Consider the following 23,806-nt stretch of genomic DNA (forward strand, 5'->3'; position numbering starts at 1 on the left):
CTGCAGCCTTCACACACACACACACACACACACACACACACACACACACACACGATGAATAAATAAATTTATTTAAATGTAAAATAACTGAACCCGACACTACATTTTCTTCTTATGTCCCCACCTCTGTTATATGCCTTTTAAACGTTTTCATAGCCATGGAGTAGACACATATTCGTCTGTAGTACTTCCTAGCTATTAACTATTAAGCAGCTCCTCTACAGATTTTTAACCTTCATTTTTCTGGGCTGCAGGTGGAAACAAGGTCTCAGGAAGAAGCTGGTGTCCTGATTATAAATCCCTCAGTTGCCCTGTCCTTAGTAAGGAGGCTGAGCACAAGGCAGAGCCCGGTCGGTCGGAGCTTTTAGTATTTAAATAGATAGCCCCTTGCTTCCTGGAAACTGGGGGGCCAGAATGCTCTGTTCAGGCTGAAGGTCTAGCTTGATGGCAGAGGTTTGCCTAGCGAGCACCAGGCCCTAGGCTCACCCTCTAGTTCTGTTTTTTTTTTTTTTTTAAAAGGAGAAAAAAAAAAAAACCCCAAATGAATAAAATAAGAGCTGAGGGGTCGAGGGCACAGGTTGGTGTAAGGCACCACAGAACTGGGGGGAACCTGTTTGGGGAACGGTAGATCGGGGAGAACGAGTGTGCTCTCGGCGTCCTTTATACACTCCCTGATGGGGCTGCGGTCCCTGGTGCCACCTTCTGCGAGCTTGGATTCTTACCTAAAAGTTAGTGAGAAATGAAGACTGTGGAAAGCCGGGAAATGCCCAGGTTTTTAATGCACACACACTGACAGCCAAACAGATCGCTCTTTCCGCTTGCAGGCTTTTTTTTTTTTCCAGTGTCATTTTAAGTTGCAGCTTCTGGCCAATCAGCGAGCTCCATGCCTAGTGACATCACGAAGCAGCCAGTTCCCTCCAGCTGCAGAGAGCTTCAGTTTGTCTTTTTTTTTAAAACTAAAATGGAGGCTGGTTTCTTGCCTTAAGGAGTACAGCGCCCTTCCCGCTGGAGCCTAGATGTTGACATGTAATAAAGCGGGCAGCGGGATGGTGGTGGATGCGGCCAGCTCCAACGGGCCTTTCCAGCCCGTGGCCCTTCTCCACATTCGAGGTGAGTTACTGTGTGTTCTACTGACCGGAACCTTCCGTGGGTAGTTAATAAATGGCTATTGTGCTTTGGATAGGAAAAGCAGGAAGTCTAACCAGCAGAGTCCCCTTCACATTGACGGGACTGCGCCTGGGCAGGCCAGGGGTTTCCTCTCCGATCGGTGGGCGTCTTACACATTACTTACGGGGCCTGAGGCTCAGGAGGCCTTGCACGCAGAGTTCAAAGCTGGTTTTTCTGCTTTCTCTCTGCTCTCCCATCCCCCTTTCGAGTCTGTGCTGATGTCAAAGGATGTGAAGTCACTGCCCGGGGAAGGTCTTGGGTGGGGGAAGGAAAGAGGCGGGCCAGGCAGGCCTGGCTAAGTTATCTGCTCAGAGTTTGAGTTACCTTGGTGTTAGTGTTGGGTAATACTACAAGGGTTTTGCCTCGGTCACAGCTCTGAATTAAGGATGAACTGCAGGCAGAGAATGTGTAGAATTGATCAGAGGAGAACTTCATTTTGGAGGATGTGTGCTCTAGCCATGCAGCCTGAAGGGAGCTAGGCTCCTGCTGGGGTTCTGGTCGTTAAATGCTTGGCTCTTAGCTTTACAGCAGTGGCTGTGCTTTGCATTTACAAAGGCGTTGTTAAGATTTAAAAGGGCAACAAGTTTTCAGTGTGTATATAGGTAACGGGAATGCCCAGCCTGTTGGAAGTGAGTGTGTAGCTTTTTCTCCATCCTCCTTGAAATGCTGTAGAAGTTGGCTTCCCCAGTGGTTAGATGTAAGATGGCCAGGAAGAAGCAAAGGGTGACCACAGGCGCCTCGGCTGCAGAACCCAGGCAGCAGTATGTACCCTGATTCTGAACCATTGGCTCATGAGCAGGAACTTGACTGGATTACAGGTAGAAGTCCTATATTAATACATGTAAGGTCCCTTATGGGTAATTTTTTTTAATTTTTAAATTTTTATATATATGTATATTTTGGTTGCATGTATGTATGTATGTGTACCACATGCATGTCTGGTGCCCACAGAGTCAGATGAAGGCTTCCTGTTCTCCAGAACTGGAGTCAGGGATGCTGATGAACCACCACGCAGGTGCTAGGAGCTGAGGCCAGCTCTTCCCCAACAGCAACAAGTGCTCCTAACCACCGAGCCATGTCTCCAACCTCAGCAACCCCTTCTGGTTTGGGAGCCTTCTGGTGCTTATTAGACACCTGATACTCTAGTTCTTCTTGGAATTATGAATTTGTTCAAAAATAGAATCATTTGCTTTTACATTTTATAAATAGAATGATTAATTTATGGAAGGCCCTGTTCCAGACTTTACCGTGCCTGTCACAGAGTGTCCTCCTGGAGCTGCTAAGTGTCTAACTGTCAAGGAAGGTGAAGTGCCTGGTCCTGAATGGGACTCAAGGTTTTCAGAAAGAAACCTGTATCCATCTAAAAATAGCTTGTAATGCAAACGGCTGGAGTAGCTCCTAATTTTGTCTCAAGGAACACTTGATTTCCTCCTAAAGACTTTAAAGCAGACATGTTATTGTTATTATTGTTTTAAATTTCGGGCTGTGTGAGCCAAGTGCTGAAGGTCATTTAAAATGACTAAAATATAGCCCCTTCCCCAAAGTCCCCTGCTGGGGAAGGACAGAGGACAGGAAGAGACACCTGTGGGCAGGGAGCCCTGGGGAGCATAGGAACTGAGATGCTGGGAAGGAAGGAAGACACAGGAGAGGGCGACCCTTCACCCCACGCCTCCTTAAGGCAGAAGGATCTTTCACCCCAAAGGGAATACAGCCTGCCCAGACCACACAGCCCCAAATGGTAAGCTGTCTTATCTGGTTTGCAATCTTTATAAATCACTTTTGAAGAGAAATTGTGGCTGTTGGCTGAATGTCTTGCAAGAGGATTACAGTTTGCTCCCCAGTGCCTGGTCGTGGGTTCAATTCAATGGCCCGGTTTTGCATGACAGTTGTATGCCCAGAATTCATTTCTTATTCATTTTGCATACCTTGTGTTTGGCAAGTTTGACAGAGCACTCTAGGCTGATCCTGACTTGGTCCTTGAGCAGATGCAGTGGCCTGCTTTCCTCGTGGGTGGGGGCACTGGAGTAGGGGCAGTCAAGTGGCAGTGAGTGCTGCTGCCCACCTGACTTGCGCTCCCAGTTAGTTCGGTAGCTGGTGATGCCGACAGTGATTAATGTGGCAAATTCACCATTCCCAAAAGTTCAAGTGTCAAGGGAAGATGGTTTAACCAGTGCAGGCCTGACTGCCTTCAGGAGAGAGCGATGGCTGTAAATTTAGCGTGATGACATAGCTCCTGTACTCAGGGGCTGTCTAAGAAATCAGTCTCCTGAGATGGAAACATACTTTGAGATGTCCATTCTACTAACCTGTGGCCACATGTGACTATCCAGCACTTAAAACTCTTTATCTTAGGTATGTGTCAGCCAGGGTTGTCAAATTGGACAGCAAAGGTCTAGTCTGGAATTGGCACTCTTTCAACTAAAGTCCAGACTGTAAATATTTTTGGCCCTGAGCAAAAGCAGCTACAGAGGTAAATGAAGAGGCTTGCCTGTCGACCCACAAAGTTTTACTGACACTTTGAGGGAGCAGGCCAGGTTCGTTCATAGGTTCTGGGCTCCAGACCTGTGCTTGCTACTCCTGCATGTCTGAGCTTCTGTGAAGACCAGTAGACCTCCTGCCCTCCGTGGAGGACCCGTCTCAGAGCCAGGTTTCAGGCAGAGACAGCTCAGCCAGGAAGATGCCAGCCACCAGAGAAGGAAGCAGGACAGGCAGCCTAGAGCCTCTTCCTGTTGACCTGTATTCAGGGCCATCAGAAAGGCTTGCGCCTGATAACTTTGTGCTGATTGATCTCTTAGAAACTTCCTGGGTGACAGTGGGGACACCCAGCTGGAAGCAGGAGAGCTGGTGGTCCTTTTAAAAGTAGCCTCTTTCTCCTAGGAAGTGGGGTCTACTGAAGAGAGCCCCTCTCTCTCACAGATACTCGCTGGAACATGGGTTGGTGGGCGTTCACTCTGCCAATAAGGACTTAAACCACGCAGGAAGCAAGTGAAGCGGATGACCCCTGGCTTCCGTTTCCTAGCACGACAATGTGACCGTGACTGCGCAGTGTGGGAGGGTGCACTCAGGACGCTCCTGAGCAGATGTTGGATGAGCAGACCAGGACCCACTGCTACCCACATTCTCCAAACAGGGAAGGGGAAGCTGCCCACCCGAGTGAGACTGTAAAGTAAGGACACCTCTGTTTGCCTGGTGTTAACTGCAGGAGCTGTCTTGTGACTTACCCTCTGAGTGGCGGAGTGTAGGAATGACCAGTACACCTTCCCTGTGCATGTATGTGCCTTGTGGCATCCTGGGGAAGGTGTGCGTGTGTGTGTGTGTGTGTGTGTGTGTGTGTGTGTGTGTGTGTGTGTGTGTGAAAGCTGCAGGAATTAGTTCTGCTTTTGGAGTTGGGGAGAAGGCTACTCACATAGTTGCTTTATAGTAGAAGCCATTTCTGATCTTTTTTTTTTTTCCATTGAAACATGTTAATTGTGTAGAAGAGTAAGAGGGAAAGCTGGGGAAAGAATGAGAGAGGCTCGACTGGTAGCGATTGCCTGGCACCCGTGAAGTCCGGGGTTCAGTCCCCAGCTTCTCATGGAGCACTCCAGCTGCAGAAGGTAGGAAGAGGAGAAGCTCTCTCAGGACAACAGCCCGGGCTCTGGAGAACCTGGGTTAGGTGTCCGGGGAGGGCTGGGTGAGGCGTTTGGACCTAGGAAGAGAATTGGCATGCAAGCGAGGCTAGAGTGCACCAGCCCGTGCGTCCTCGCCCCACGTGCATTTGTTCCATGTTTGTCCCGCTCACTTGCTCTCCGCTCTCCGTGCTCCTGCCTGCTGGGGAGCAGCTATCCTGCTGTGTCTGTCTCAACCTCACTCCACCCAGCCTGGGGGCCTACTGTGTGGGTACTGCCTCGGGTGTCTGTCCCAGAGCAGAAGCAGCACTGACTGCATGGTTGGTAGTTTCAGGACCAAGGCCACATCCACCTGTCCCACTTTTCCTTTTGAGTCCTTCCAGTGCCAAAAGACTTTGTTCCTTTTTTTGTTTTGTTTTGTATTTTGTTTCCTTTTGGAGAGAAAGGGGAGCACTTCTGCAGGACTATAGAAATGCAGTGAGTCTAAGCTCCTGTCACAGAATCATGAGGTGAGGGGAACAGTCCCGTTGTATCCCTACGTGCTCATTGTTTCCTGCACATAGGACTTTGTGTCCTGTGTTGTCTGGGGAGCAGCAGTTGTTTGTTACCTGAGAAAATAGGGCTTGCTGTGGGTTGTACACATTTTAAGATTTTTTTATATGTGTGTCTGTGTATGTGCATTTGAGTGCTGGAGCCCCAGGAGACCACAAGAGGGCACTGGACCTTCCGTCCCTGGATTTTAGGTAGTGTGAGCCACTAGACATGGGTGCTAGGACACAGACTCTGATCCTCTGCAAGGGCAGACGTGCTTTTAATGACAGAGCCCTCCCTCCAGCCCAGAGCTGTTTCTTGAACCACATGATTGGATGTACTCCTAGCCCAACGGAAGGTTAAGACAGGGAGGATCATTTTACGATCAGGGCCAGTCTGAGGTGCATAGTCAGTTTAAGGTCAGCCTGGGCTATGTAGCAAAAAAAAACCCAGTCAGGCTCAAGAGATGGCTCCACAGGTAAAGGAACTTGCCACCAAATCTGATAACCCAACTTCAGTCCTTGGATTCACATGGTAAAAGGAGAGAACCAGTTCCCACAAGTTGTTCTCTGACCATCATACATAGGCCACACATACACGCACACACACACTCTAAAATTTTTGTAATGTAATTTTGAAAACGTTTTAAAGTCTTCCTTTTTAAGTTTGACAAGAGATTGCCCAAAGCAAGCAAGGACACTACACTCTGAGCAGATAGAAGACTGGTTTTATTTTAGGTTTGTGAATTATTCATAAATCAAAAAATGGTTCTAGTTTAAGAATGCAGGCTAAAGTGTAATGATTAGACACCGTGAGTAAATGCAGACCATCTTCTTGTTTGTGGAAACACAAAACTAAGAGGCCCAGGGGAAGGAACTGATGATCTGGGGTTTGTCTCAGCAACCCGTCCTCTGCCCTCTGACGTATGTGCACATATATTCTGAAACATTTAAAATGTTATTTTAAAATATCTACAAAATGAAGCTGTGTTGGAGTGGTGCTGACCTGTAATTCTGGTGCTGCAAGACTGATGTCAAAGGATCAAAAACTCAAGACTAGCCTGAGATGCTTGTAAGTTCAGGGCCAACCTGGGGCTGCATTGTGACACACACCTGTAAGTGAATCCTGCCAACTGTGACTGGGACAGTTGGGGAGCACTGTGCTGCAGGGCCCTGGTGCTGTGGACGTCCTTGCTTCTCTGAGTGTGGTAAAGATGGGATTTTGTAACTTACTGCCAGGGAATGAAGACTAAAGTGTCTGTCGGTGAAGTGTCAGGATGTCTGCACCGTGCTGGGGTAGTAAAGGGGCCACTGAGTCTAAGGCAGCTGATGCAGACAGCGGAGGATGCAGGGAAGGAGACATCCCAGTACCCATTCACTGGGACAAAGGCTTTACGTTCTTCAGGATGTTTGAAGGACGAACTTTAGAGAAGCTGTGTCTTAGGCAGAGTGTGACAGACCTGTCACAGCACAGGAATTGCTCCCGAAGTGGTTCACAGCTGCCCTGTGTGTTGACTGTTTTACCCCCTGGTTGCTAACTCACAGCGGCTGCACGGCTCCCCTATGGGGTCTATACTTGATTTGATATTGACAGCATTCTTACTGGCCTTACACAGTAACTAGCTGCCCTTAAGGTTCTCGAGATAAAACCAAAGTTTCCTCTGAGCTTCAGGGTAAGGATAAAGACACGCAATTAGATCCAAAATCCTGGTTATATCAGGCAGGGGAGCCCTTCTCTGTGCCTAGAAATAGGAAAATTAATTGATTTACCTTTTCAGTGTTTGTGAGAGGAATCAACAAGTAAATATAAGTCAGTAGCTTGGAATGAAATGTTGTGAGTCTCTCCCATGTTAGTGGTGGCCGTGGGGGCCCTTTTGTGGGGTACCTGTGGTACTACTTTCTGGAGACCAAGAGTTAACCACAGTTACAGCTGGGGCGCCTGCATGTTCACTCTCCTTGAAGTTCAGTTGAGGTCTTTTTGCCTCTGGCTTCCCAAGCCTCTTCATCGCTCACTGTGTTGCCCCACTAAAGCAGCACCCTCAGTACCCTGTGAGCGTGCGTAAAGTTGGCTACTGGGTGACCCCAGGGGCCATCGCCATGGGTTTTGTGGAGCATGTCCTAACCCCTGGGCCAGCCTTTTGTTTGTTTGTTTGTTTTTCAAGACAGGGTTTCTCTGTATAGCCCTGGCTGTCCCGGAACTCACTCTGTAGACCAGGCCAGCCTTAAACTCGGAAATCGCCTACCTCTGAAGTGCCGTGATTAAAGGCGTGCGCTGCCACTGCCCGGCTGATTGGTCCAACCTTTTTTAATTTCTGTCAAGTCCAACCTAAAAACTCGAACTTAGGTTTTTCACTGTCAGAGTGGAGTCTTAGCATTAACAGCCATAAGATATGTTTAGTTTTGAAGTCAGTGATGCCGATTGTGACCGATGGCATGCGTGTCATTTCCCATGCCACTTCCCATTTGAGCTTTGAGCATGGTGTGCTCACAGTCTGATGCTTTTGCTGGGACTCACTGCTCAGAAGGATGCATTTCTTTTTTGTTGTTGATTCCCCCGCCCCTTTTCTTGAGGTAGGGCTTATGTTGTCCAGGCTAGTCTCAAACACTTGGGCTCAAGAAAGCCCTCCTATTTGAGCCTCCCTTATGTCTGGGACCTCGGGCATGTGCCACCGTGCCTAGCTAGTGCTGTCGCGTGTAACTAGGAAGCACTGGCTCTCTGCTTTCCCTTCAGCTTGCTTTCATCTTTTGCCTGTCAGACTGGGCAGCATTCGAACTAAGTGACATCTCAGGTCTAGCCTTAAGTCTTATTGTTTTAATTTTTAATATAGTGGTACGTTAGTAGAGCTTGATATGTTAATATTTTTGGGATTTTATCATTTGCATATGACAGCTTTTATCATAAGCTGAATTTTTTTGTCTGCTGGTTGTGTTGCTTATAAGCGCTGTTTCTACACTTGATCTTAGCCAAAAGGCCGAGAAGTGGTAATAAGCGCTGTTTCTAAGTTGTGGTGTTTTAACTTATGAAGTCCTGAGCACAGTAATACTCCATTCTAGGGAACAATCATAACCCTTGCAAAGTTGCTGGCCCTTCAGTCTAGAGATGGGAAGAGGTGTATATTGTAACTGGTGTCTGTTCCTGCACAGCTACAAAAACGAGTCTTCCAGCTCTGTGTGGACCAAATGCACATGAGAGCCGCATACTCAGAACTCGGTGGTTCTAACAGCCCCGTAGTCTGTAGAGCATCACACACACCAGGAACCCCAGAGTCGCGAGCTTCCTTCAAGGGGTCTCTCTGCGGGTGCCCCTTTCAGATAGTCTAAATGCTGTGTAGACACTGGCTTGATGGTGAGACAGTGTTGGGTAAACAGCTACTTTCTTTTTTTTTTTTTTTTTAAAGATTTATTTATTTATTATATGTAAGTACACTGTAGCTGTCTTCAGACACTCTAGAAGAGGGTGTCAGATCTTGTTAAGGATGGTCGTGAGCCACCATGTGGTTGCTGGGATTTGAACTCTGTACCTTTGGAAGAGCAGTCGGGTGCTCTTACCTGCTGAGCCATCTCACCAGCCCCAAACAGCTACTTTCATAGAAGAAGGTAGCAGCGTCCAGCTAGCAGCCACCACGCACTCTGACATGCACATGCCTGTCTACCTTGGTGAAGCGTGATTTGTTTTAGAAAATCCCACCTCTGACACAAACTTTCTCAAGTCTGTGTGAGGAAGTACAAAGCTCACTTAGAGGTGGCTCAGGATGGCCGCAGTGCCTTGGCTCTGCTGAGGAGACGCCCCCTCTTGGTAAGTTGAGCTGCAAGCTTACTTCTCCAGCCACCTTCCTAACACCTTCACTTCTACTTGAAACACCAAAAGTCACATTGTGTTTAGGACATGAACATTTAGGCACATTTCCTCAGATATGCAAGAAGCGAGCTTATCGGCTCAAAGGAAACGATCTAGACACTACTTTTTGCCTCTTGTAAAATTTCAGCTTTCAAACCAAGTGTAGATTTATGAAAATTTGCATCTGCCATTGTAAGTATGAGAGCTCCCAGGGAAGGCTGCCCTGCTGGGATTGGTGGCATTGTTCAGTTACAGTCCTAGGGACCAGCAAATAAGCACAGTGTGCAAGGCACACGCCAGCGGTGGAGCCAGGGACGGTGCAGTGCAGGCCAGAGGCGTTTCGGGTACCTGGAACTTGAGCAGCACAGTCTCAGATCCACAGTGTAGCTAAGACTTAAGGTGGCATTTGCTGGCCAGGTATAGTGGCTGGNGCATGTAGGAGGCTGAGGCAGGAGGATCACTGTTAGCTTCAGGCTAGCTTGGACTACAGAGTAAGACAGTGTCAAAAATCAGCCAATCAAAGTTAACAACAAAAGTAACCAAAGCTGCAGCTGTCACTTCCTGAGTTTGAATGTCAGATGGAAGACCATTGGAAATGCTCAGGTTGCCGACATAACCCCCATGAGCACGCACGCACGCACGCACGCACGCGCACGCAAGAGAGAGAGAGAGAGAGAGAGAGAGAGAGAGAGAGAGAGAGAGAGAGAGAGAGAGAGCGAGCGCTTCCCATGCTTCTCAACAAAAACAACTCACCACAGGAAGTTAAATACAGAGGCAGCTATGCAAACCTGCCTGCCTTCTGTTAAGACTCCTGCAGAGACATATACAAAAGTGTAGGATAGTACCATTCCCCTAATTAAAATAAATAAGTTTGTTTTAGTAAAGGTGCGGTCTGACATGAAATAGGCCTATTGATAACCAATATAAGGAGAGGGTAACATTTAAAAAATTATCCTCTGGCCGGAATCTCTGGATGTAACGCACCCAATCAAAGCTCCTTTTGGTCTTCACATAGAACCTGACGCTTTACGTGAGTAGGTGGGTTCTGACACCACAAAAATCAGAAAACCTTATCCAAGAATCTCTAACTCAACCTGGAAGTGAACCTAACCCTGTGTTTCCCAGAGCTGGTGTCTTGGGTGTTCCCACTCAGATCTGTACAACAGACCAAACAAAATAGGCCCAGTGAACTAAGCAGTTAGCCCATGGTTGTGGAAAGGGCTCTCAGGCTGTGCAGGGTGGATGTCTGGCCCTCCCTGGCTCCCACACATCTTGGTTAGTTCCTTTTATCTTTTTTTAAAAAATCTGTTTTTGAAATTTTTTCCTTTGATTCATGTATAAATAAGCCACTTTTGCGCTTTTTTTGTTTGTTTGTTTGCTTCATTCTGTTTGTTTTTCAAGATAAGATTTCTCTGTGTAGCTCTGGCTGTCCTGGAGCTCATTGTGTAGACCAGGCTGGCCTCAAACTCACAGAGATCCTCCTGCCTCTGCCTCCCAGATTAAAGGCGTGTGCCATCACTCTTCGGCTTCTTGCACTTTTCTTAATCAGAACTAAAACCAACTTCTCCCTGGCCTCATCCTTGCCTGTGCATCCACCCGCAGGGCAGAGTGCTTACCATGTGTTTGTAGTCTGCTGTGGGCACTTGAAGACGCTTGCCTGTGAATGTGTTTGCTTACAAACACAAAAACTATAAATGTGCGTTTATTCACAGAACGTTTCTCGTCTTTTTATTTCTTCAGTTATTAAGGAAAATAAGTAAAATGAAAGAGATTTGAGAAAACAGACCTTTTTGTAAGTTTGTAACAAGCGATGTTCTGAGCTGCTGGCACGGTGATGAGCCGCCTCTTGCTGTTTATGCATTCAGGGCATAAACACTGGGTTCAGTCTCCTGTACCTTCAGTAACTGTGGCTTAACATTTTGGGGCTAGGTAAGCATTTGGAAGGAGGAGGCAAGTGTGAAGCGTTTGCCATCTTCCAGAGTTTGGTACAGGCTCATTTGGTCACTTTGCAGGTGTCAGGGATGACAAGGCAGAGCATCTCTTCCTGGTGTAGCTTCAGGGTGGTGTCCCGTGTTCTCCCTCATCAAGGCCTGGAGATAGGGGCTTCTTAGTTCTTCAGACCTGAGCCTAAGTGGACTGTTTACTCTTACGACTGTCACTGATCATTTGAAGGACATTTTAATTTTAAAGGTTAGGCCACACTCACTGAATGACCCTCCCCTCCAAATAGGGCCTTTCCTAGGTTGTCAGATGACATTGTCCAGACATCAAAGATGTCGGATCTAGGGGAGGGGCTGCTGTCCTTTACAGGGTCTGGCTTAAGTCTTTACCTTCCCAAGTCTGCAAGCATGTTCTCTTTAGAAATGCATTTGACCAGATAACTTCTTTTCTTTTTTTTTAAAGATTTATTTATTTTATGTATATGAGTACACTGTAGCTGTCTACAGACACCAGAAGAGGGCATCGGATCCCATAACAGATGGTTGTGAGCCACCATGTGGTTGCTGGGAACTGAACTCAGGACCTCTGGAAGAGCAGTCAGTGCTCTTCACCGCTGAGCCATCTCGCCAGCCCCAGGTTCCTTATTTTCATGGGAAGCTCAAAGGAAGGAATTCTGAAATTCCAGAATAACACCCATGAGGACAAGAAGTGCAGTGAGACTCCGCCACATTCTCCTCCTGTCCTGCTGGAGATGCCTGCCAGGAGGGAAAGCCAGCAGCCCTCCACAGAGTAGGCTTGCTCAGCCTAACACATTCAGATCCAATTGTTTGTTTCAGGTATTCTTGGAACTGTATTTATGGCTCCTATGGATACTATGTAGTCCCACCTGCCCTCAAGTACACCACCCTTCATCTTCAGCCTCAGGATGCTAGGATTGTAAGCAAGTGCCACCACATTTGGCTCAGAGATTTTTTTTTTTTCCTTCATAGTAAAATCACAAGTGGCACTGTGCTAAAAGAAGTGTTTGGGAATCTGGAGAAATGGCTCAGTAGTAAGAGTACTTACATCTCAACTGCACAAGAGCTTGAGTTCCGATCCCATGCTCTGTAAAAAGCCAGGTGTGCCCATGTGCACATGGGGAGGGGACAGGAGCAATCAGAACCACTGGAGCTGCCCTGCTGCAAACCTGGTGTCAGGGTCAGCAAGAGACCCTATCTAAAGAGAGGAAGCTAGAGAGTGGCAGAGCAGGATGCCCAGTGTCGACCTCGGCACCCCTGCCCCACCTCCCGGCCACTACACACAGTGTGTGTACCTCGTCTCCCACACTCACGTATGCACATACATGCACGCACACATGCACTCACTCAAAAACACCAGTAAAATGTATAGGCAAAGTTACAGATAGGGGTGTAGAACTCAGTGTTGGAGTGCTAGCCTAGCCTATGTGAGACCTTGGAGGCAGTTCCCAGTGCTGCCGGAAAAATCAACAAGCTAAAGAAAGTTTATATTCTAATTGTTTCTTAAAGCTGCCTCTCCTCCTCTCTTACTCTATGTAAAAGCTCCATTCTTTGAGGTTGGCTAAAGTCTAGCCTTAGCCTCCTGAGGACTCACCCCCTACTCTGTTTTTCTAACTTATTCCTAGATGTAGCTCAGGCCATCACATATTGAAACTGAACTTTTCTGAGTCAGGTACACTTTGGGGTGGGGTGTGACTTATTTAAATAGCATAATACTAATAGGATGCCTTTTTTTCACGTTTAAGTTTTATACATATTTAAATGTGAGCTTAAAGTATTAATTACGAAGTTTTGTATTTCATTTTTGTGTGAGCTGAATTTATCATTATCATATTCAACTAAACAAACACAGACTGTCCTGCCTTCCTAGGTTGGAAAACTAACTAGTGGCGTGCTCACACACACACACACACACACACACACACACACACACACACAGCCCCTCCAGCCTTCTGTTTGCCTCGTTTAGTGTAGCAGATCAGAGGGGCCTTTGGCTTATTTGAGTATTTCCACCCTTTTACTTTTCACAAAGAGAAGAGAGCCTATACATGAATTGTGGGCTAACCTTGGTGCCACAAAGTAATTTCTGACAACACACTTCTCATTTAAATGTTTAAAAGAAATAGAGGAAACTTTAAGAAGCATTCTCAGTAAAGTGTTCTTTGGCAGGAAGCAGGGACTTATCAGCCAAGTTAATAGCCTTAACTGTGGCATCCATAGTAACTAGACAGGCTGCCTGGGTAAATATTTACCCATCAGCCCCAAGGCAGAGCCGGCAGTGCTGGGCTCCTTCCTACTACCCAGTGTGCGAGCATCACCACCCTTTATCGGCTCCTGGTTCTTCATATTGTTTATGCAAGAAGTTTGAATGAATGGCTTCGGTGGCAGCCTGTGGCTCCCAGGGAGAGTAGAGTGAGTGACCCTCACTGCTGTCATTAGCACTGGGAACCTTTTTCATCTTCAAAGCTCCTTGCAGGTGTTCATTAGCCATTGTCCTCTTTGCTGGGAGGTAGTAAACAGGTGTTATTAGCCCCATTTTTACAGTTGTGGAATTCAGAGCAGAGAGTTTGCCAGCTTGCCTGAGGTCCTGGAGCAGTTGGTGACAGAGGCCTTGGGCTTTCTGACTCACAGTTCTGGGCTCACATGCTCCAGACAGGCATGGGAAGGAGCTCTTGCAGGTTCCTTTATCGCAGAGATCTCGGCAGAGGTGTCTGCTGCGTTTACAGTGGTGTAGAGTGTGGGCTCCCGAAACAGGCTGGTCAATCTGATGGTGTCATCTAGAAAACCACAAGATGCAGATCCTGGGGCGGGAAGGTAAGGCTCTTCCCAAGGGCTGTGGTTATGGTGGAATTAACTCACCAGGGCCTTGAGCGGTGTCGCTGTATCCAGTGCCGGCTGCAGCCTCTCTTCACAGCCCTGGTGCTCATGGTGACCTGCCTGCATTTAAGTTCAGGACCCCAGCTACCCCGAGAGATCCACTGTCTAGCTGGATTTGTTTAAGCAAAGCTGGCAGGTATTTCATTGCTGAACTCGATGTTATTCCTGGTAAAGATGTTTAGTGTGATCCTGAGAGTCCGGCAGTGTGATAACTCTCTTCTTTGTGCCAACGCTAAGTAGCGCGGAATTCTTGTAAAACAGAGGCACCTTCCTCTGGAAGCAGGCTCTGGCTCAGCGCACCCATTTGTTGAAGGAGAAATGGTTGTAGATACAAATGGTCATGATCTGTACCGTGAAGAAAATCTCCCTGTTCTGGAACCCTGGGTGCACTGTTGGAGCATGGTGACCGTGACTGCGCAGCCTTTTCCGTACCAGATGAGCTTGAGTGTCACACAGAAACCAGGTTGCTCAGCTTACTTCCAATCCAAGAAATCTTTGTCTATGGAAGGGCAGCAGAACTGAGTCTTGAGTCCCTGTGCATGGCCATGTAGAGTTTGATGTCCTTTAGGCGAGGGTTTAGAAGTCACCAGCATGGCGCTGGGCCATGTGCTTGGTCCGAGGCTTGGTTATGTTACAGGTGCTGCGTGTATGTGTGTGCGATAGCTTTCAGAGACTCTGAGGAGAGGGCAGGCGGCGGCCCTGCTCAGGAGACATTTTGTAAAGCTGATTGGTAGCACTAGAGCAAAGGGAGCTATGTGTATGTGTGTGTGAGGAGGGGGGAGTGGGAGAGTTGGGGGCGGGGCGGTCAGACCAGGATGAGGTTTCGTTGACTAAGTAGCAGAGTCCTCCTCAGGGCTGGTGGCAGGGCAGCAGGGGTGGGACAGAGAGCCTGGTGCCCTGAGGGTTCGTTAGGACTTTGATGAAATACTCAGAAGAAACTGAAAGTGATGCCGGCAGTAGGAGAGTGGAATAGGGAGGCGTGTGTACCCCGAAGCATGCAGATATGCAGAAGAAGGAAGAGCTGCTTTAAGAGGGAGGGCGTTGCCTCCTGCTCCTTGAGGCAGAGGCACGCTTTTACCCAGTTCATGGCTAGAATGCAGAACAGAAGCACCACCATCCTGGCTTTGGATTTGAGACTCAGCCAGAACCCGGCTTTCCTAGTCCTTCTGGCCAGGCAGGCCCTCTCAGCGCTCGCCCTGGTCTGCCAAGGCAACAGAGTGTAAGCGGAGTGTCCAGGTCGGCCCCTGGTGAGGCTTGGCTCCTGCTCTGCCCTTCTGGGTTAGCTGACCTCTCGGTTCTCTGTTCATTTCGGCTTGGTGCGTGCCCCTGGTAGGCCTGTGCCTTTTGGTTTGTTTGTTCTTTCATGGTAAATGGTAAGACTATTAAGAGCAACTCTGATGGAAAAGCTTGACCTTCACAGCCTCCTGCCTTTTCTGGAGCAGGAGGGTGTGTGAGGGAGGAAGGTGGCCCTGGTGGCTTCGGTTTTCCTGCTGCTGAAGAGGAGGCCTCAGCGGGCAGGACAAGAAATGGGTAGCTAGAAGAACAAAGAGGGGAGGAGCCAAGTCTGGTGGAGTGTAGAATGGCCGGAAGGGCGTGGCCAGTGGCTGGGGCCTGTGCAGCCCTTGCTGATTTAGGCTTTGCAAGGTCTTTTCCACTCGGGGTGTCCTTACTGTTTTGCTGAAGAGTGGTTCTATCTGCACAAAGTCTGCTTCCTTTTGTCCCTGTGCTCTGTGAGTCACATCCAAGGAGCTGTACAGGACCCCAAGGTTTGCTCCTGTCCTTCCAAGTCATTTTACAGCCTGAGTTTAGACCTGATCAGTGTGGAGTTGGCTGTTATCTCCAGGCAGATGAAGGGTGGCCTTTAGCCTTTTGTATGTGGACACCCTGTTTTCCCATTGTCATTTCTTGAGATAACTGTTCCCTGCCCCCATTGAACTGACTTGACAGGCTTACTGAAAGTTGGTGTGCCCTAAGTGAGAAGGTCGTTCCTGGGCTCCACTCTGTCCGTTGCTTTCCACCCTCAATTCCGAGCTACTTGCTCTTGACTGCTTTGGCTTCCCTCTCAGCTCGGACCACGGGAAGTGGGCTCCCATCGCTTCCGTCTTCTTCCCAAGGTGCTTTGATACTTTGGGTCTCTGGCATCTCCAGGTAAATTTTAGGATCTGCTTGTTGTCACACCCTATCTCTTCCCTCTGTTGTGTGACCTCCCCAGATGAAGTCAGTGATGCAGACAGGGTCACCTACACTCCCCAGGAGCACTTCCGAGTCTGAGGGGAAAGCCTCCCCAGATGTTTATGCCTCTGAAACCTGAGGGAGTCATCGTGAAGACCTCTTTGGACTTAAATAGTTGCAGGTCAGGGTAAGAGCTGTGACTGTTCAGCTGCATGGAAAGTAATCATCTAGGGAGCAGATAGCATCACCCTGTGGCTTCACACGCCCTCCGAGTGAGCGAGTGAGCAAGCAAGCGAGCGCTGTGTGAAGGGAGGGACTGCTGCTGGTCCTCTGATTGTGAAGATCTGCTCTGCCTGCCTGCCTCTAACCTCTCCAGACCGGAGGCCAGCTAGAAAGCTGAAGCCTCCCATCTAGATGGGGCCAAGACGTAACCTGACTCACAGGCCTATGTCCTCTTCAAAGCTGCCATCCTCTTTGTGTTGGTCCTGATGTAGATTCAGTTCTCTGTCAATCTTGCCCATCAAGATGAAGTCTATTCATTCCCTGGGAGATCAGGGCTGTGACTTGTGTCCACAGACTCTTAGTTCTCCTGGAACCAGACTCAGTCATGTACCAATCCCTGTGCAGCTCTATGACAGAACTTGTCTGTCATAGAACATAGATAGGCATTGTGTTTTGGTTTCCAGTATAAAAGACTGTCCTGGGCTGGAGAGATGGCTCAGCGGTTAAGAGCACTGACTGCTCTTCCAAAGGTCCCAAGTTCAAATCCCAGCAACCACATGGTGGCTCACAACCGTCCGTAATGAGATCCGACACCCTCTTCTGGTGTGTCTGAAGACAACGACAGTGTACTTACATACAATAATAAATTAATCTTTGAAAATAAAAATAAAGGACTGTCCTTTAGCCCTAGAATGTCCTTTTGGTGTTATAATGGGCTTTTTTTCTTTTTTATGCCAGTGAAGTCCCAACTCCATCCCATAGACCCAAAAAGTGTTTGCATTCAGAGTTACCACATAATACTTCCACTGACTTCTTCTATTCCAGAGTCCATGTTTTATATGAAATATCCTGACTAAGCAATTTGGTAGAAGCTGAGGTGATTGTGATGGCAGCAGCTGACAGAGAGAGGAGCAGAGGTGCTGACCCGTGCGGTCTAGGGTGACCCTGCCTGACAGAGAGAGGAGCAGAGGTGCTGACCCGTGCGGTATAGGGTGGCCCTGCAAAGAGCCTTTGAAACGTTGAAGTGGTGTTTTCTGCCCTGGGTGAATTTTTAAAATTCCTTTAAAAATTATTCATTGCCAGTCAAACATGATGGTTCATGCCTTTAATCCCAGAGGATGGCAGAGGCAGGTAGAGCTCTTAAGTTCAAGGCCAGCTAGTTCCAGGATACCAAGGGCTACCTACACAGTGAAACCCTATCTCAATATATATATATAAATGAAATATAAAAAATATTCATTAGGATAGCCAGGATGATATGACCTGCTTCCTAGATGATCAGGCTTGGTACAAGTGAACAAGATCAAACATTTGACTTGAACAGCCATCATTATGAAACAGAATGCTAATCCAAATAAAATGATTTTAAATATACAGCGGCTGGAAGGTGTGGTGAGTGTTGTAACGCTGTAGATCTGAGGAACATTCTGCACATGCAAGGAGACATTGTGTTGGTGAGGATCTAGGGAACATTCTGCTCAGACATACAGATACTGTCTGGTATGGGGGTAGAGGATGACCCGGGGAGCACTCTGTTCACACATACAGACATAATGTGTGTTGATGAGGATCCAGGAGCACTCTGCTCACACATGTAGACACTGTCTTGATAAAGATCTGGAGCACTAACACATGTAGACATGTGTGTGTGTGTGTGTGTGTGTGTGTGTGTGTGTGTATGAGAGACAGACAGACAGACAGACACGGGGGTCTCGGGAGGTGCTCTGCTCACATGTGTAGACATTATGTGTGTTGGTGAGGATCCAGGAGCACTCTGCTCATGCATGTAGACATTTTGTGTGTATGTGGGGGGGGGGGGTGTCCAGGGAGCATTCTGCTCACACATGTAGACATTGTGTGTGTTGGCGAGGACTGGGAGCACTCTGCTCACATACATAGACATTGTGTGTGTGTGGGGGGGTATCCAGAGAGCACTCTGCTCACACATGTAGACACTATGTGTGTTGGTGAGGGCCTGGGAGCATTCTGCTCACCTAGGTAGGCAGTGTGATGGTTGGTGGTTGGTGTGATGGCGTGATGTGATGACCTGCGAGCATTCTGCTCACATATGCAAACATTGTGTGTATTGATGAGGACCTGGGAGCACTCTGCCCACATATGCAGACACTGTGTGTATTGATGAGGACCTGGGAGCACTCTGCCCACATATGCAGACACTGTGTGTATTGATGAGGCTCATCATTACTAGAAGATGCTGAACAGGACACATGCTCTGCTCTGGGAAAGCCCCAAAGTTTGGTTTAACAGTAAGTCGAAGCCGGGCGTGGTGGCGCAAGCCTTTAATCCCAGCACTCGGGAGGCAGAGGCAGGTGGATTTCTGAGTTCGAGGCCAGCCTGGTCTACAAAGTGAGTTCCAGGACAGCCAAGCCTATACAGAGAAACCCTGTCTCGAAAAAAAAGAAAGAAAGAAAGAAAAAAAAACAGTAAGTCGAGAGTCCGAACAGTTGCTTACCTCTCAGAAAGGCTTTCTACAGCCTGTCACATTACACAACTGGACATTATGAAGACCCATTCAGCTAAATCTGACTGAACTTCATCTCGTGGCTCAGTTGAGGTGGCCTTTTCTTTGGTGGCCATCAATGGTAGAGGCAGCCATTAGCTCCCGCTGCCAGCATTGGGAATGCTGATGAGATGAGGAGTAGAAACTTTCAAACCTCGTGTGTTATTTTCAAGTAGGCTGTCTGATAGCTGAGTTGGGTTTTCATGGTTACAGTTTGTCCCTCCTTCCTGCGGCTGTAGTGCCTGCTCAGTCACAGGTGAGAAGTCTTACAGGGTGGCCTCTGTAGGGTGGACATGGTGGGGGGCCTGGCAGAGAAGCTGGGTGAGTGGGTGATGAGCGGTTGGTTGTGTGACTGTCGGGGGCTTTCCTGTGGGTGCTCACTTGTCAGACATTTCTGAGCACTTTTGTACGCGTTGACAGTTTCAAGTGAGCAACAAATAGCAGTGGTGCCAGGGGAGTAGCCGTGTGGCACAAGAGTGAGAACTCGCCCAGGGATGGTCACAGCCTAGGGGAGAAGCCCCTTGAGCTCTGGGGAAGATGTGCACTGCTTTCACTTTATTCATTTGTTAGTTTTACTTGTTTTACCACAAGTGAAATGCTGTCTTTGCTATGTTGCTATTAATGCCTTGATGTGCATAAAAAGCTCACATTTACTAGGGCGTGGGACATTTTGTTACTTTCTTGCTACTTCCATAAGAGAATTTGATATGGCATAAGCAATCAGACCATCTGCACAAAGCTATCGATGAGTGGCAGTCTCAAGTGGTCTAGGCTGGTCTCAGAAAAGTCCAAGAGGATCCTGCCCTCCTGCCCTCACCCTGAGTACTGAGACTGCAGATGTGCTCCACCATGCTGAGCTCGCCAGCAGTGTCCTAAAGGAGGAACCGGAACAGTGTACAGAACTGATTCAACTTTTGAGTGGAGTTTGGTTGGATTTTGTTTGTTTGTTTGTTTGTTTTTGTTTTATGGCATTGGAGGTATGGGGATGCAACTGTGAGTCCATTTTATGTAAGATGGGAGATACATACACACACACACACACACACTATTCCTAAAGAATATTCCTAAAGTAAGAGAATGAATTTGCCTACTGTCAACATTAAATATAGAAATGTTCTTATTTGAGCTGCAGTCATATGGTGTAAATTCAAAAGTGAAACTTTATAGAACCTGGGGCCTGGGACCCACAGAGAGAGTCTAACACTGGGATCTCTAGTCCTTCATCTTACTACCAACGCTGCTGTTTTTGTATTCTGTTGCTGTGAAGAGACACCACGGCCACCACCACAACTCTTAAACAGGAAAGCATGTAATGAGGGCTGGCTCACAGTTTCAGAGAGTTAGCCCTATCTATCATCATGGTTCTGGAGCGGTTGCTCAGAGCTCTATCTACTTCCTGGTTCACAGGCACAGTGAGACTGGGCCTAGGGTGGGGTTTTGAAACCTCAGAGCCTACTCCCAAGTGACACAGTTCCTCCAACTAGGACACACCCACTGCAGAAAGGACACAGCTCTAATCAGCTAGGAAACAAGCGTATTAATACATGAGCCTGTGTTGGCCATTCTTACTCAAGCCACCACAGCTGGCAAGGGTCAGCAAAGGCTGGGAGGAAAGGGTCACTTGCTTGGTCAGTTGGTCTGTCTGTCCTCCCAGTGGGGGTGGGGGAGGAAAAAGAACATAGCCATGGGCACTGAAGTCATGTTCCTTTTCCTTGCTAAGTGGACAGCTGGAAACCCAAACTGCACACTTTGCTGAGTAGTTAACCAAAGTGAAGGTGACTTATTTTACCCTCTCCTCCGTCCTGTGGGATGGCCACAGGGCCTCCAGATGTGGTCAGCATGCACCATACTTGGCAACACCGGAGAAGATTTTGAAGTGATTCATAGTTGAATGTTATTTTGTTTAGTAATTATATACTAACAAATGTGACGGTATGTAATTAGCACATTAAATCCCTGATTTCTTGGGTTACTGTTGCTTAGGACGGGACTTAGTCAAAAGTGTGTCCACTGAAAGGAGAACTCAGGCAAAGGCCTGGCCATGATGCTGTGGTGAGAGACTCAGAGGAGGGTTGGCAAGTGGCTGGAGCAGGGCCTCTGGGACAGAGAGGTCGGGTTCAGCCTGAGAATGCTGCTCTGAGGTCTCCTCAGCTTCTCTCACATGGGGCCTCGATGCAGGGGTGCCTGTCCCAGGAGTCATGCTGGCCTTCAGGGCCAGACTACAGAGCACAGCAGGCCCTGCCTCCAGCCTTTGCCTGCATTCTCGCCAGTCTTGCAGCTCATGGCGTGGACCCTTAACTAGTGTGGCCCCGAGCAGGTTACCTAGCATGTTGGAGCTCCACAAAATGACCACAGAAGTGTCTCCCTTCGGAAAGGCTATGGGTCTTGAACAAGGTGAGGGGTGTGAATGCTTGGCCTGGCTCTACGACATGCTAAAATCACTAAGTCCACTTAACGGAGCCTGACTGCCGGCCGCCGCTTCCATTTCTGGACAACTGTCTCAGCCTCAGCATTGCCCCCAAGTAGTTGTGTGGTCAGGCTGCTGAGGCGTGAAGTCAGATGTTAACAAGCCTAGCTGCCCTCGTGTGCCCTCGCAGCCCTCGCAGGCTCTGAGTCGGTCCCACCAGCACAAGCGTGCCACTGAGAAGCCTCCGGTTCAGCTTCCCAGACTGCCTAGGAGTGAGGAGGCCAGCCTTGAATCAGAGCCTGTAAGAAGGCAGGGCTGAGATTCCCGCCGGTCAGTTTGGCAAAAGTGTTAATAGGGTCACTGAGTTACTGAAAATGTCTGGTGTGATCACGTGACTGGAGATTCTGTGGGCTCCTTTGGAGAAGCCACAATATTTGCAAGTCAGTTCCACCCCTCTCTGTGCTGAGTTAGGTAATTGTCTGCTCTTTCTCAGGAGATTGTTAGGGTTGTCTGACAACAGGATGTTTATACAGCACAGCTTTAAAGGTCAAATTTGCATGAAAGTGTATTGTCTCCAGTTCTCTCTGCACTGGGTCTGGGAGTTCGGCTCTAGTTGTCAGTACTGGATTGAAACTTTTCAATGGTCTGCACTCTGACTAAATGTGGTCCAGTCAGGACAGATGTATCCTTGGTGTGGCATCCACCTGAGAAGTTGAGCAGGTGCTGTGTTGTATCTGGACTACAGACTCATTCAGCAGCATCAGAGACCTTGTGTGAAGCTACACTTGACAGCAGGATTTCCAGAACAGGCTACTTAGAAATCTTTCTCAAAATTGAAGACACAGAAAGCACGCCAGACCGGGCATATAGCTCAAGTGGAGTACCTGTCTGGCTTGCCAAAGGCCCAGGAGAAAAGGAGAAGAAACTATATGACAATCCCACAGTTTGGCATTTGAGTGTAGAGGCTGTTAGACCTGAGATTAGACAAGAGCGGACAACCTTAGAGGCCCACTGTCATCCCTCGCCTCTGCATCCTTTAAAATGTAAAATTACAAAGGCATGAAGTATGAGCCTCTGCCACAGGACTGGCTAGGGGCTAGAGACACTTGGGGATCTTCATGCCGTATGCAGTAAGATGTAAGTTTGGTTCTCAGGGAACCTTGGGTGGAATTGGAACCATCTTATTAGGGATCACTGTTCTGTCCAAAGGTTGACTTTGCTGGAAGCTTTGAGGGAGCCTCAAGCCTCACAACTTTCTCTCAGAGCGGGTCTGTTCACTCGTGACTCTGGAACCTCAGAGAAGGGAGGGGCTTAGGTGAGGGCCTGGTGGGACACTACTCCGCCTCTGTGTCTGGGGAGTGACTCAGGACATGCCCAGTGAGGAAAGAGACCGTGTCTGGGGACTTGGAACCTTTGATTCCACTTCCTCTGATCACCTAGAACCAGGACACTGAGTATTGGAGCGTTCCTGGCCTTGGGGAGTGTGGGTGTATTGGCCACGGCCATCTAAGTAAGGAATGACTGGCTCTGGCAGGCACGGGAGACAGTGCAATGGTGAGCAACAACTGTGGACTTCCCAGGAGCCGAAATGCTTTGTAGACCTGAAGTCACCACAGGCCACAGGACTTGGACTGAGTGCCAAGTCTAGCTACCCTGTGGTCCTTAAAGGGTGAGGGTGAGGCAGCCCCTGGACACCTCCCACACGCAGAGGATGCCCACCATCTTTCTCTACCCATCCTCCCTGTGGCCTCACCTGCCAGCCTTGAACCTAAACCACAGCTATTGGAATGGATCTCACTAACAGCCAGAGTCTGCGACACTGTCAAGTGGCTGTTAGAAATGAGTCTGTCTCATATTTTAGAAACTTATATCTTGTGCCAGGGGATTTGAGGACAATTGTTTACATGCTGTTTAAATAAAAAATTTAAGTATAATACCTCCATTTTAAATATTAGATATAATGCGTGAATTTTTTCTAGCCTAACACTTAAAGATTACTCCCATAATTTAAATTTTTAGCATTTACCTTTATAAACTTAAACAAGAATTGTTCTGTTAATTGTAGTTTTAAATCCTAAAATAAGATGGATAATATAAAAAATTAAAAGTAGAGTAAAAACCTGTTAGGCAAACATAGAAGAAACATTGACCACAGTGTTAATATTTGGGCTAAGTTGAATTCAAGACAGAAAGGTTTTTGAGTTGCGATTATTTCATCGTGCACACAGTCTATAGATGCTAGAATTGCCACAAGCCTGTGTGACCTGGCTGGTGTTAAGGTGGACGGAGGGAGAACCACAGGGTGTGACAGTCCCCACTTGATCCCTACTGCAGGGGTAGGAGGCAGCAGGTCACATGGTGGGTACTGGCGTATTGTGGGCAATAAAGACTTTGTGGGGTAGGAGTTTGTATTAGTCAGGGTTCTCTAGAGTCACAGAACTTGCAGATAGTCTCTATATAGTAAAGGAATTTATTGATGACTTACAGTCTGCAGTCCAAATCCCAA

The 23,806-nt window shown here is 48.0% G+C and overlaps 1 protein-coding gene across 9 annotated transcripts in view; it reads left to right on the forward strand.

Moving 5' to 3' along the window:
• The window catches only part of Ppp2r5c (protein phosphatase 2 regulatory subunit B'gamma), a 142,891-nt gene that overhangs the window by 32,568 nt on the left and 86,517 nt on the right, over positions 1-23,806 (forward strand). For 3 of the 9 annotated variants that reach the window (XM_029541160.1, XM_021201711.2, XM_029541161.1), the window contains exon 1: positions 911-1,110. The exons of 5 other annotated variants lie outside the window; for them this stretch is intronic. In XM_029541160.1, the coding sequence (XP_029397020.1) occupies positions 1,017-1,110 (94 nt within the window). In that variant the 5' untranslated portion in view covers positions 911-1,016. Of the gene's footprint in view, positions 1-910; positions 1,111-23,806 lie in introns of those variants that run through there. One more of the 9 variants, XM_021201712.2, reaches the window with a different exon arrangement.

Source organism: Mus pahari, chromosome 7, assembly GCF_900095145.1.
Source record: "Mus pahari chromosome 7, PAHARI_EIJ_v1.1, whole genome shotgun sequence".
Lineage (NCBI taxonomy): Eukaryota > Metazoa > Chordata > Mammalia > Rodentia > Muridae > Mus > Mus pahari.